The 14823-nt window shown below is 43.8% G+C and overlaps 2 protein-coding genes across 8 annotated transcripts in view; both read left to right on the top strand.

Moving 5' to 3' along the window:
• The window catches only part of RAB3B (RAB3B, member RAS oncogene family), a 58102-nt gene extending 51886 nt beyond the window's left edge, over positions 1–6216 (top strand). For all 7 annotated transcript variants that reach the window (XM_027778672.2, XM_027778671.2, XM_055815312.1 and 4 more), the window contains 2 exons: positions 309–433; positions 4105–6216. In XM_027778672.2, the coding sequence (XP_027634473.1) occupies positions 309–433; positions 4105–4292 (313 nt within the window). In that variant the 3' untranslated portion in view covers positions 4293–6216. The remainder of the gene's footprint in view (positions 1–308; positions 434–4104) is intronic.
• Positions 6217–8915: 2699 nt separating this feature from the next.
• NRDC (nardilysin convertase) overlaps positions 8916–14823 on the top strand; it is a 28413-nt gene continuing 22505 nt past the window's right edge. The window contains exons 1-3 of the mRNA XM_055815297.1: positions 8916–9241; positions 13864–14185; positions 14365–14446. Of these exons, the coding sequence (XP_055671272.1) occupies positions 8916–9241; positions 13864–14185; positions 14365–14446 (730 nt within the window). The remainder of the gene's footprint in view (positions 9242–13863; positions 14186–14364; positions 14447–14823) is intronic.

Below are 14823 nucleotides of genomic sequence, written 5' to 3'. Positions count from 1 at the left end.
ATGCTTTTTTTGTTCCTAGACGTCAAAAATTATTTGATTCAGCTTTCTGTCTGGATCTCATGAACTTTAAAACACTGCAAAGTCGAAACAAGTCACACAAAATCAAAGAGTAGTAAAATAGAATGGTGCTATAAAGTATAAAGTCTGCATTCTTGCTTGATGTGTAAGCTTGGTCGTTTGTCTTTTAACCAACACACAGTCTCGAGATGTTGATGTTGTCATTAGTGGTACTTGTTCTCATAGATAATATATAATTGTATTTTGGCACAGCTGATGGAACGTAACAATCTTTTTTTGACCTGCTGTAGGGCCACACAAATCAAGACTTACTCCTGGGACAATGCACAAGTGATCCTGGTTGGGAACAAATGTGACATGGAGGATGAAAGAATTGTTCCTGTGGAGAAGGGCAAAAATCTGGCAGATCAGCTAGGTACCTGTCAAAGCTTTTCTTTCTACTCTTTTTCCTCTGCTTCTTTATAGTGTTACTTTTAATTTGTATGATAAAAAGTCCTTACAGCAGTAATACTTTAATAATGGTATCACAACTGAGAAGTGTAATATATTCTAGGTCCATGTTTTACTTGCTTACTGCTGAATACTACCTCCTTGTAGCGTTGCTGTATCTGTAAAGCTAGTATCTAAAGATGTAAAAACAACTATTATTAGCACAGTGGAATGAAAAGAGAAAAAGTTTTCATAAACACAATTCTATCTCCAGGTCTCTAAGTGCTGTATAGTCATTTTCAGAATGCAAACATTCATTTTTGTAGAAGAAATTTTATTTTTGCAACTAAACAATGAAAAAAGAGTTTTGTATGTCAGAACTGTAGAGTTGAGTAAAGCAGATTTAAAAAATGTACCAGGCTTCTCTATCCAGGTAGGGAAATGACATGTTACTGATGCGGGATAGAAAATGCAAAACAGATCCATTGAGAAGAAGCTGGGATTGCAATGAAAATTTTAGAATGAACAGCAAAATAAATTGATCCTAATTACTCAATTACTTATATTATTTTATTATACTTTATAGCATAGATGATCTTTTTGATATGGGCTTCTGTGTTAAGATTTAACTATACTGTCATCTTCTCTTAAAGAATTCATGGTGGCAAGTAGATCCTGTTAAAATTTAATTCAGTTAACAGTGGAGACCCTTCCGGTGGGCACACTGTAAATATTTGTTTAGCTTGTAAGAGTAGAGGTTCTTCCCAGACTCAAAGGAATCACCATCACCCCCAATTTATAAAATCCTACATTGTTATCAATTCTTAAGCAGTAATTGGAGGGTGCATAATGTATTGTAAAACTGGGGGAACTGGAGTTCCAGTACATGCTGCATACATTGCTGTAGTTTAAAGTGTGACCTTGATCACATTGCTGATCATGGTTAAATCTTACATAATGAGTATTTATTAGTTGGGGGGTTTGTTATTGTTGTTTTGGGGTTGGTTGGTTTGTTTTTTACGAAGGGGAGGTACAGAAACCCTGCTCATAGATGAGTATGAGGTATGGTATTGTGATAGGGACCTCTGAGATATAAACAAAAAGATGGTTACTCTTCCAAAAGAGTTAAGAGCAGTCAGATTCTTTTTTCATGTTTCATGTGCAAAGAAATATAAGCGTGTCTGCAAATGCCTGCAGGTTTAGAGCCTTCAAGTGTTCTATGTATGCTAAGCAAAAAGGGGTTCTAGTCATGACTTGACCCTTGAGGCACTGCCATCATAAATAAAGAGCAAATATCAAACTAAACCCCCTAATTTCCCATCATTATTATTGTTGTAATAATAATCCTTTACATGTAGGACTAGCAAACAAAGATATGGTTAGTTTGCAATATCAGTTGTGGGCTCTTTTTTACATGTCAGAATTTAATTCGCTTTTCAAAATATGAATCTGAATAAACGTGGTTCCTGGCTTGCAGACTCAAAGCTGTTTTGAATGCATGTGTGCCCACATATTTTGCAAGAGTAATTACACTCTTAGTAGTTGAAAATGTGTCCAGAACAATGTAACAGCAAAGAGAGAGTATAGGAACTCCCACTCCTATTTGGACTTGTAATGTTGTTTTATTTTCTCCCGCCCCAAATTTTTCTGTTTGTTTAAATAAAAATCTAGCATCTAGAATCTGAATCCGTTACATAGGGGACACTACAAAATGCACACATGCACAGAGTTACCATAGCAACTGACTCCATCAGTAGGAAGCTGTTCTGTTGAAGAATCCCCAGTTCTGCCCCCAGCCTGTCCTCATGCTTGTCCAGCTCACTCTGGAGAAACATACCCCAGTGCAGAGCAAAACAAAAGGTAACCGTGCCTTTGGAAAGTGTCCCAGTCCTCTTCCATAGCCTCCCAAAATACTAAATGCTCTTTTTAAAAGGACTGAAAAATATATCTGGTTTTATCAGTCAGTTTTTCCTTACATTAACTCTGCTAATGTATACAGCATCGTCTGACTGACTTTGGGTGTTAGGTGGGAGGAATCTCATTAATTGACTATCAACTGCTTTAAATGGCTAGCTTTGTCATAATGATTCACATAAAGGTTATCCTTCAGCGTGTTTATTTAGGTTTGTATAGTGACATTAACATCATTGAAATAATTTCCTAATCAGATTAAGAAATTGTTATTGGCCTGAACGTGAACTAAACCAAAACAGATTGAGCTACAGCAGAAGCTAAACCAATGTTGGACTGACAAATATCTAAGTTCAGTTCTCTGATTTCTTGTGCCTTTTATACACATTTTTAATCATCATCAAAGGCAGCAAGTGGGGCAGACAGAACCCTGGTCTGATGCAGGATGGCCATCATTGTTTAGTAATGAGGCAAACATCTCCACGGTCACTTCACTCATTGTCCCATGATTTTTAAAAAGTGTTAGGAACTGGTAGATACCTATTCGTTATCTCACACATCAAGGTGACTCAGTCTACCAGCAGTGGCAGGCTAATCAGTTAAGATAGCTTGTCTTTCTCTTCCTTTGTGGCAGAATCAAAGAAAACCGGTGTGATGCAGAATATCCCCCAAATGAAGCAGAATAGAATGTGGCTTATTGCAAAATAAACTCGCTGTGGTGCTTGAGCTGTCGCTGTTGGCACTGTAATAACCTGGTAGAAACAGAAGCAACAGCCACTGGAAGTGATGGTTGGCTTTTAAAGCCCCTGGGGTTAGAAAGATAAAGAAATGCTTCACATTTCAGTGAGTTTCTGCTGGCTGAGGCAGGGTTCAGGCTTGTCTGTGAGAAGGTTGGTTCTTGCATAGCACGGGGTGTCAACACGAGGCAGCAGGAATAGCTGTCTGTGCCACCCCCACCTTGACATAACTCCAGCTGTGATGGTTGTTCGTTGTTGTTGTTTTTTTAAATCAGAAAGGGTCAGTGTTTGAGAATCTGTACCCATCACTGCAGCTAGGAGCTGGCGACACCGAAATTACTCCGTAGGAGGCACACAACAGCATTTGTAATTCAGCAGTGGTGAATGGCCCTTGTTGGGAAGGGTCCTCAGTCCTGACGTGTGCTGTGCGAGGATTAATCACCCTGAAGAGCTTTCTGTCTAAACAGACAAAGAACAGGAAAAAGCAAGACCAAAGCCGTGGAGCATTTTGCTCACAAGTGCAGAAGTTGGTCAGCAGAAGGAATACAACCACGACCTGGCTTCTCCCCCTGGTGTCCACTCTTGTCAGACCGCAAAACCGGTTCATAGAGTGAGCCATGCCCTGTCACACGGGGGTGTGGAGCACAGACAGGCCCCTCCATACATGACCAGTTCGTGGTGTGTCACCAGCAGCTGCTGCCCAGGGGATCCCCACTGATCTAAGCGGGAGAGTTCAACTCCCTTGTCCTGGGTTTATTCAGATCTGTATCGTCACCTGCAGATGTGTTTACCAGAGCGATGGTAGGGATCCCTGTATCCCCTTCACTCTTATTGATGCAAGTATTTCTGCTTACTATTCTGAGATTGTGGGAATCAGCTGAGCTTAAGAATTATCTTGTGTCTTGTTTCATTAAGGTGAATCCTGGAAAAAAATGGTTAATATTTTAAAAACCATCTCCCATTATCATCAGTCTCTATTGATTTTTTTTCCCCCCACTTTTTCTCACAGGTTTTGACTATTTTGAAGCTAGTGCCAAAGAAAACATCAATGTAAGGCAGGTGTTTGAGCGTCTCGTGGATGTAATCTGTGAAAAGATGTCGGAGAGTATAGAATCAGACCCTTCCAGGGGCACTTCTGGAAGGAGCATGCGACTCTCGGACAACCCACCTCCTTCGCAGCAGAACTGCTCGTGCTAGTGACCTTTCTCGCTGAGAAATGTCCTTTTCCTTTCCTGATGAAATTTTATCTTTTCCTTTGTGGTGGTGCATTATCATGTAGTCCAAAGGCAGAAGTCTCTGTTGTAGGAAACTGCTATGTTTGTATACTGTGCTGGAGTGTTAATATTATGTATTTCCTCATCCAATAATTTAAAAAATGAAAATCTGAATAAATATTGTAAGTGCACCTAGTGTTAATGTGAGTTATGCTGAAGAAAAAGAATTGTTTAGTGTTGCAAATGTTATTTCCACACAGAATGTTGCATTTGTAATTATAAATTCCTCTACTGCAGAAAGAGATTTTTTGTCAAGAACAGCAGGAAACATAAAAACCAATTAGAAGGGACCAGGTCTAAAAGAAAATGGGGTGGAAATCTTTTTTAAAGCAAGAATATGCACCCTTTAGGTATTTTTGAGAGTCATTGTTGCTGTCCTGTATAGACATGGACCTCGTTTTTTCTGTATGATGGAGCAGAAAGCAGTGCATTTCTGACAGTTTGAGGTCCTCCAGAAAGCAAAGAGGAAGGGGGGTGGATTTTGTGTCAAGCCACTGCATAGAGGAAGAGCACGTGGAGGAATCAAAGCTGCCAGGCAGGGGAGGAGGAGGAGAAGGCCTTGCAGCCATACCCGCACTTCCCTGTGCTCTTGGCTGGTGCTGGGTGAAGGAGCGAGAGCCCTTCCAGGGACTGCCCTTGCTTGCAGACTCCTCCACAGTCACCACTACTGGCTTGCAGAGCGTTGGGGGTGTCGCTGGGTTTGGCACCTTGCTGTCCCTAATCCTGTTTTTTCTAGAAGCCCAAGAGCTGCAGGACAAAGGGGAGGAGGAATTGCCTGCTGCATGCTCAGTTGGAGGCAAAATCTGACTTGGAACAGCACTGTCACAGAAAGATAAAAATAGCAGGAGCCAAAATGTGAGTGTTGGCAATATTAGTGCTGATATTATTAGATTTCCTTTCTGCATTTTGTTGTGGGTTTTTTTCCTTCTTTTTTTTTTTTTTTTTTTCCCCTTTTGTGCTAGATCAGTGCATGTGTGGGAACAGGATTTCTGGTTTCAGATTCAACCACAAAGTGTAATTTTAAAAAAGGAAGACTGATAAATCAAACATAACTGCAAATGAAAAGTGGCAAAGACCTCCTATTAGAGTTATTATGTAAACTTATTCTATGGATTTTGTTGCATCATTCTTTGAAGGGAGGAACAAGTTTTAATAGTTAACATCTAAAAAATTCTTATATTCCAACATTGCTAAAATTGCAAAACTTCTACATCTGCGTGTAGAACTGTGTGCATTAGCCACACACAGAGCTGGTCTTTCTCTGAAATATATGGAGGAACTGCTACTGCGAATCTGTGAAATTGCATACACTGTGTGCCTTTGTTGATGATCACGCATTGGTTTGTGCATCCCAGCGCCAAACGGTGACTGCAAACTGTGTCTGTAAATGTAAACTAAGTGAATACGGAGGGAAGTTTGCTGTCTTAAGGTGAAAATTCTGGAAAGTTTTATGGCTTTACCTTAGGCCTGTGAACTCCTCTGCCTGAGGAGACTTTGCGATGCCAGGAACTGATGTCCCAGCCCACTGCAATGGAATGTGCTGGGTGGTGACAATAGCAAATGCTTTTGTTAATTTCATTCTGTTGTGTCTCAAAGTGTAATGGTTTTTAGAAAAAAGCACAATATTCTAGAGAAAAATGCAACTACATTGATGTAGTTAGAGCTCGTTGTGCTAAAGGCTTGATCCCTTTGTATGTTGCTTTCAGAAATCTTTACTGTGACGTATTTTGGGTGTGTGTGATCTAGTACTGGAAATGTGATTTGTGCAGTGCTAGGAATGTGGTTATTGTATCTAAACCCCTGAGACTGCAAAATAAAGAGAAATGTAGTCACCGGGTGTGGCTGGAGAGCTTGTGTGAGCTGCATTGCCAGCGTTGGGCAATCACGTTGCATGGATAAAGAAAGTATCTTTTTAATGCTTTTAAAAATACATCGAACTACATTGATCGTCTTTGACAGGGTGATGATCCTCGAGCCCAATACCTGGAATCACTATGATATAAAACAGTGAAGAGAAGGATTATTTGGCCAATAAATGTGCAGTGTTCTAGTTGTAGCAGAAGCAGTTTTTAGGGCAACTTGTATAACTAGAAAAAAATAAATAAAAACCTCTACAGAAGGGAGCGATGATTTTGAGCTGTGCTGGTATAATGGAGAATCTCAGTGCAAATAATGATTTTTCAGCTCAACTCAATGGTGAAAGAAAATGGATTCAGCAGAAATGGATTTTAAGTTCTTTTGGTTTACTGACTTTCTTTTTCCTAGCAAAAAAAAGACCTTTCCCTTTTCTATCCGATATATAATTGTGTTTCATTGTGTTCCAGTCAGGTCAGATGTGTTTGTGGTTTTGTTCCTCTCCTCTCCAGAAGAATGCAAGTACATTCCAGGCCCTTCAAGGTAGGATGGGCATAATATTTTTTTTTACAGAAAAAGCCATCAAGTAGCTACATGACAGTATAGTCCGAAGAACTGGAAAAGACAGTTACGAATTATACCCTGCCCTATATTACATACATGGAGAAACCTAGTGTTTGGTGTAGAAATCCAGCAGAGTTTATTTCAAATAAGGAATCAAATCATCACAGGCAATTGACACATCTCTCCATTAATATATATTTCATGTGTCTCGTCATCTTACATTTACATTAAAAGCTGTGAATGAATACAGAGAAAGCCTTTAGCCTTAAGTGGCATGCAGCTGATTTCAGTATCACCAGTGAGTCAATAGTAATTGTTACTTGTATGAACTTTTAAGAGGTAATGGCAGAATGTGAGACAATAATTTGTAAGGACAAGGGGAAATAACTTGCTTGCGCCAAAGACAAACACAAAATCCTTCGTGCAGTCTTGTATAGAGCCTCTGTTTGACTGGCAGTGGCCTGGGATAGTAGTTTTGATAAACAGTATGGTTACAACACAAAAAAAGGGGTACTAGAATGTGAACGGGAAGAGCTGACTGTTGGTCACAAGCTTCTCTCTATGGTTTGTACAATACAGCACCAAGTGTGCAGTTCCAGGAAAAGCCATGCAGGAGGGCCCGGGTTAGAGATGGGTCTTGGCTTCCATCTTGTGGAGAAACGAAGCAGTAAAATACCAGCTAGACATCCAGTCTAATTGTTCCTGTACCTCAGAGAGCCCCCTCATTTGTATTAGCCTCTGCTCCCCTAACTTTGCTTTCGTCATCTCTTTTGCAGTCAACATCGTTACTTTGTGTATGTGTGTAAGCCTAACAGCACTGGTGTTACAGGAGTAGCAGAAAATGTGAACAAGCGTGGAATGGTGCAGAAGGGGTGTGACAGGCAGAATGGAAAGGCTTCCTGACAGCTCGCAGAGTTACAAGAAAAAGGATCTTGGTGGTGTATGGCGTTTGGGAACGAGAGCTTCAAAGAGCTTTAGGACAAGAGGAAAAGCAGCATTCCTGTGGTCAAGACTGGGGAACTGCTACATCAGCCCTGCCATTTCATAGTGGGAAAGAGATGTATTCACAAACTGGAAAATGCTGAGACCTACTGACCTGCGAAGACCAGGCTGCATTGGGAATAAGCAGTCTTTTCTGGTAAGCGGTCATGGGCACAAACTATAAGCTGTTAGGGCTACCATTAGGGGAAGAAAAAAATGTAAAAAAAAAAAAAAAAAAAAAAGAAAAAATCAGCAGCAGTAAGCACGCACTGGATTTCTCAGAATGCTCGGGATCGAACTGTGAGCTGGACTGAACGGTGGAAGCATGCCAGCTGGAACCTGCTGTGGCTATCAAAGCACCAGCGCAGCCAGGGCTCTTGAACCCTCACAACAGTCGCATTTCTTTAAACTGATTCAGCGTGGTCAGCGCTCGGCGTCCCTAGCGGCGGCTGAGGGAGGCCGAGGGCCGCGATCCCCCTTCCTTCCCGCCAAGGTTCGCCCTCGAGCTCGGCCCAGCTGCCTCGGCCCCGCTCCGTGCGGCTCCGGCCATGGCCGCTGGGCCTGCGGGCGGGCTCTCGGCTGCGGCACCTCCCGGCCCGTCCTCGGGGGGGGGGGGGAACGGGGACGGACCGACCCCAGCCCGCGCTGAGGGAACTGCGCCTCACGCTCCTCTTAGGGCAGCTTGCGCCAGCTGATTGGGCCTGTCAGGAGTGACCGACAGGGACTTGAACCAATGGTTGAAGGAAATGAGAGAGAAGGCGGGCCCCCACCAACCTTCCACCGCAAGAGCAGGGGGGACAGCTGACAGGGCAGGCGCACGTAAACGTCGGAACGTGACGGCACAGGGAGGCGCTCCTGCGATCCGGCTCTGTTCTGCCTTGCCCTCCGCCCCTGATTTCTCCGTCCGGTCGGTCTGATCCCAGGGGCCGCGTTTCGCCCCGACTCTCGCCTTCCGTGGTTTCCCCTCCCCCCGCGCTGCCTTCGGCATACTCTCCGCCAATCAGAGCCCTCCCCGGCCAGGCGAGGGCCCGTGATTGGTCCGCTTTCTCGCCCCGGCACCGCGGCGGGCGCTGACTGGCGCGGGCCGGCACCGCCGCAGCCGTCACTGCTGCTTCCTCGTGCGGCGGAAGCGGGGCGGGGGCGGCGCATGCGCAGACTCGTCGCCGCCTTCGTACGGAGGGGCCGAGCGGTGCGGGCGGGGGCCCGCGGCCTAGCGGGGCGCGGCCGGCCGGTGCGCGCCGTTGCCCAGCCGTTGTGGTGCCGCGTCACCGCCGCCATGCCCGGTAGGAACAAGGCGACGTCTAGCTACAGCTGCCCGGAGCTGGCGGTGGGGCAGCAGGCCGGGGAGGGCGGCCGCGACGCCAGAGGCCGCTCGCCTCACGGGGAAGAGGAGGACCGCGCGGATTTCGGCCCTGGCCCCAACCTCGGCGACCCCGCCATCGTCAAGTCCCCCAGCGACCCCAAGCAGTACCGGTGAGGACCGGCGGCGCCCAGCCTCCCCCCGGAGGCTTAAGGCGGGGCGTGTGTGAGGGGAGGACGAGCCGGTGCCGCTGAGGCAGCCCCCGGTGGGTCTGTGGGGCGGCCTGGGGCCTGCCCTGCCGGCCTGGGGCCTGCCCTCCCTGCCGGCCTGCCCAGGGGAGAGCGGCCCCGGCCGGCGGGAAGGCCGGGTGCGGGGCTGGGCACCCTCCGGTGCTGACAGTCGGGCTCAGCCCGGTGGCCGGGGCGGTTCGGAGCCACTCTGTGTAAATCGGAGACCGGGGGCTTACGGGTGGGATCCGTCTAAGGGGGGATGTCTGGTGTGTGTGCGGTGAGAGGGTTGGGGCTTGCGTGGACGCTCCAAATCAGTGCTAGTTCCAAGCCCCTGCTGTGATGCCGTGTTTTCAGGGCACGGCAGTACTGAATCGTTAGTTTGCAGCCCTCGTCCAGGCAGCTGCCTTCCAGCAGTGTAAAGCTGAAGTGTGAAATGCGGTTGAAGTATTATAGAGCAGATACCGACTTAAAAAAAGGCTGTTGCATTATTTTAGATGAGCTTCCTTGCTTTAACACAAATACATCTGTGAGTCGAGGCAAAAATGACTTTGTCGCTGCCATTTTGCTTGTGTTTTCATTTATATATTTCTGAGTAATAGGCCTAAAAGTGCTAAAAAAGATCACCTTTCCTGAGTGCAGCATCTGTGGCCTTCTGGTGGAGACAGGCTCGGCTGAGGACTCTGTAAGACAGTCATTCTTGAAGGGATGCTGTTACAACTTCTTTCTGGCCGGCAAAAAATTATTCAGCCCTTGTTAGAGATGCTTTTCTAAATTTGCTTTTCATAATGTCTAATCTGTGCAGCCAGTGGAGAATCTGCCTAAGCCTGGAACTGAATTTTGCGTTTGCAGTGACGTTGGTTGACAGTGAAATTCCCTGCTGGCTGCCTGAAGAGGACTGTGCCCATTGGCTTAGGGAGAAACGTGCGCCCTCCTTTCTTGCCCTACTTCCTTGCTGCTTCCTCTGGATTTCTGCCTGCCTCTCCTGCTGGTATTCTTACCCGTGCTACTTTGCAGGAGGCTCAACTTCCTGCAGAGTTCACAGTTACAGGTGCTGTCAGCTGAGGAAACTTCTGCCTTTACTACCTAAAGCAGCACAGTGATGAAGCTTTGGAAAGCCGTTGAAAACTGTCGCTGGCTCTCTATTTTGAGGCTCAGAGACATCCTCTGCATGTAGAGAATTGGAGAGTGTGTTTGCTTGTAGCATAAGATAAACTAATATCAAAATCTTCCAGAAATCCTACTGTCCGCTCTTAACAGATTTATTTCGGTTGGAAGCAGGGAGTCACATGTTTTCAGACTGATCTCCACATGTGGGCAGTGAGCCTTGCACAGCACAGACACAAACATTCCCCCTAGGAAGGAGAACTTCAGTGTGGCTGAAAGTAAAGAATACCTACATCCGCTATGTACCAAACCTCCTAAGTAAAGGTGATGGCGGGTGATTTGGTGATGCATATACGCTTTCTCCTCTGTTCATACATCACTGCTGATGTATACTGCAGACCAGTCACAGGCTTAATGTGTCCATCTGGTGACATCCCTCTTAACTTAGTGGCAAATGTTACATTTTATCTTTTCAAATACAGCGATTATAAAAACAAAAGAGTTTTCTGACAGAAGTTGCAGAATGTATTTTCAAAAGTGAGTTTGTTGGGACAAAAACTATCATCGTAATGAAAGTTGGTTTTGTTCATTAGAGCTATGAGTGGGTAGTTATCTTTACCAAAATGTATGTTTTATTTAAATGCATCCGCATATGGCATTTCATGGGCTTGTATTGCTTGTTTTGTGTAATTTGGGAAATTAAAGCATTTCTCTTAAGCATTTACTATGCATTGATATGTATATCAATATTTACTTCACTGCTAAACAATTATCATTGACACAAGAAGAAACTTTGTGTGAGAGCAATCCTGTTTAAGATTATCCTGACGTTTAAACAGTATTTTTAAGAATTTGAATTTAATTTTATTTTTAAGCCTTATTTGTGTCAATACCTGTATAATCCTTCTAAAAAGCAATTGGACTATGCTTGTTTCTGTTTCTATGTTATGTGCATTTTTTGTACTGTTTTTTGCATACGAATGCATACTGACGTATTGATTACAGTTGTCCTTTTCCATTGGACTGAAACATGGAAAAAGTAAAGAACACCTATGTCAGGGGGTGCCTCTGCTCAGTATAACCTAAACTGTTCTGTGTTCTCCTGAAGTGAAATCTGATAGTCTTCATCAGCGGCTTAAGTTCAGTTGTTGCCTTGCTGCAGGGTGCTTTTTGTCCTTGTATGTAACACCCACAAGCCTGAAGATGAGTAATGTAAAATCAGTATCCTCTGCTCCATTAGTTTAATGGAGGTATGCGGAAGAGATCAACAAGAGCTACTGGATACATCTGGCTAAGCAGCTTTACGGCCAGTCGTTCTTCTGGAAGAATAGCACTAGTCTGTTTTCAGCTTTCTGTGTCTAGCTATTGATCGCTGGGAAGCCAGCGTTCTTTCTGGGCCATGAAAACCTGCAGAAGACAGTTACATGCAGAGGTGAAGAATATGGTGGTTGTGCTGGAAGACGTGCTGTACCAACCTGTTGCTGTCTGAGGCTCTTGCTCTGAGCTCCCCAGAGGCTGAAGCGCCCGAGTGTGCAGTATGTCAGTTTTTAGGACGCCTGTTACGCATTCAGTAGTGCTGCAGCTGCATAACGCAACATACGTATACGATGCAAACGGGCTTTCAGAATGTATGGATGATTAACTTTGTACCCAGAGATTAGCGTGGATCTAGTACTATCTGTACCTCCTGCAGTTAGTCATAGCGTCTCTGCAAGTTACACACTGTGTGCTGTACTTTGAACAAACAAAAATGCACTTGTGCTTTTGACTGGAACAAATCTGAACTGCTCAGTGGTCCTGCAGCACGCCGAACAGGTGTGCTAACGATTATGAAACCCTGGGCCAGAGTAGGTGCTATCAATTCCCATTGACTGCTTGGTCGTAATTCATAATCTTAACACAACTATTAAACATTTGTTCTTTAGCTTTTTTCATAGACTTGGTTGTCTAAGAAGTGTGGCTTTTTTCTTTGTCTCAGAACTCCTTCACTCTTCTCACAATGCCCCTTTTATCCCTTTCCTCCGAATACGGCCCCGTGAAATTCAGTTGGGAGAGAAGTACTCTAAGTAGTTTGTATCCAGGCTGGTCTGTGGTTTGCAGAGCCGTAGCAGGTCGACTTCATATTTTTAATTGGAATATTGATAATAACAAAAACTTTTATTGTTAGGAAACATTGGAATTGCATAATGGTAACCATGAATGAAATATGTGAGAAACTTTGGGAACCATGCAGTTGGAAAACATACAACGTACCTTTTGTTTATCTTTTGGGTGCTTACCATGTAGCTTGAGCTGGAAATCTGCTTTGAAATTTCTGCTACCTAATTACAACAGTGGCTGCATTGCAAAGTTCTGATCTGTTATAAAATTGGGGTTTGGACTAGATGACCTTCAAAGGTTCCTTCTAACCCAGACTATTCTGTGATTTTATGCTCTGTAAGTCAGATATATTTTTTTTCAGGGAATATGGGATGTGACCATGGCTTTGGTTTATACTAGCTTTTTTTTTTTTTTTTTTTTTATTGCTGGATCAAAGACCACCTGCCTATATTACACTAGTTCTTAGGCTGGATCAAGTATTTTCTGGATCCAGCGTTCCTTCCTTTCTGCAGCTGGCATAGTAGCCAATGCAAGCTCCCAGGAGGGGTGCTTTGGCTAATGTGAGAAATTGTGACTGTCTATTCTGGATCTGTTGGGAAACAAATACCGCTGAGATGTAGTGCAGAGCACTGGTGCTTGCAGTCCTCAGTCTGAAAAGTTGTAGAATGGTGCTGGACAGAGGGCTTGTGTTTAGGTTTTTTGTTCTTGTTGTTTTGTTTTTTTTAATATAGATGCACACACATATGTAAAAAATTCTATGTATGTACGTACTCACACAGAGAGAACTCTGTGTTGCTTCTTGATAGTAACCCAGCTTCTGTCTTCTGTGTCTTATTTTATTAAGCCTGCAGAGGAGATCTCTCCTTTCTAACACATGCCTCCTACATCTGTGGACCCGCATTGATCAAAGCAAATCAAATAAACTGGAGTCTCTGGGGCCTATTTAGAGGCAAAGATTAAGATCTTAATTCTGTCACATAATACATGTTTCCAAGAGCCTGACAAGCATAACAGGCTATTGAAGTTTGGATTTGCCTATTCTGAGTACATGAAGTTTTCTCTGAGTGCTGGTAGCTTGAATATTTTACAGAGGGAGATAAAAGCCCAAATCAGTGGCCTGGACCTTATGGGGAGAAGGGCTTTTGCTACTACCTATTCTTATAGCTGTTGAATAGCAGAAGAATGTGTTTACTTTCCCACTATAAAACTGCTCACCTTCTTAGCTGCCATTAGATTTTTCATTAGGAAACCTCAGTTGAAGAGCATAGAACTGTTACAGGAAACACAGACGTTTTCGTGATTCTGAAAATTCAGATTTGGGAAAGGAACATATTCATGGCAAATAAATGTTTTTGTTTCAGGTATATCAAACTGCAAAATGGCTTATGTGCACTTTTGATTTCGGATTTGAATTACTTGGATGGTGCCCCAGCTGCTTTATCTTCAGAGGAGGAGGAGGAAGATGATGATGGTGAATCTGAAGAGGAAAGCGATGAAGATGACGACTCTGGAGCTGAGATCGAAGACGGTAGAGAAGGTTTTGATGACGAGGACTGTGATGAGGGGGATGAGGGTGAGGACAATGATGGAGGTAATGAGGATTTCAATGATCCCGATGACAGTGAATTAGAAGAGCTAGCTGACAAGGAAGAGACAAGAAAGAGAGGCTGTACGGAAAAGCAGGTATGTACTTAAAGTTGCAGGGTGAAAAAATAAATAGTGAGCTTTCTTGTGGTCTGAAACGTTGTAATTAGGGGTTCAGACTAGACCTTCTCATTGTACCCTTTGTCCTGAATAATTTATCTTACTTTTCTGTCAGTTTCTTGAAGCAGCTTTTACTGAGTGTGTCATATTTTCTCTAGTCTGCAGCAGCCCTCTGCGTTGCTGCTGGCAGCTTCTCTGATCCCGAAGATCTGCCTGGATTAGCACACTTCCTGGAACATAGTATGTATCTGCTCCTATTTCATCTTCTCCAGCTTCAGTGCAAAATTAGTGCTATGTAGCTCTGGATTTCTGTAGTATTTCAGTATCATTTCTTATTTCACCTAGCCAAGAATTTATTTTTATTAGTTAAATACATTTATTAAATATTATTAAATACTCTTAATATTGGAGAAGGTTTCTCATACTCTTTGGTGGGCTGTGCATTAACATGTATTAACATTCTTTGTTATCCATTAAATGTGGGGGGAAGCATGTTACCTCTGGCTTTATAAACCAGGCTGGAGCTACAGACCTTTATCTCTCTAGTAAAGGGTGAGGAATTAGTAATACAGGTGCAGAAACCACATGAAGCTTCTGACCAGATGTATCTCAAAGTA

Source organism: Falco peregrinus, chromosome 10, assembly GCF_023634155.1.
Source record: "Falco peregrinus isolate bFalPer1 chromosome 10, bFalPer1.pri, whole genome shotgun sequence".
Classification (NCBI taxonomy): domain Eukaryota; kingdom Metazoa; phylum Chordata; class Aves; order Falconiformes; family Falconidae; genus Falco; species Falco peregrinus.
This window is presented reverse-complemented; position numbering and strand designations above follow the sequence as displayed.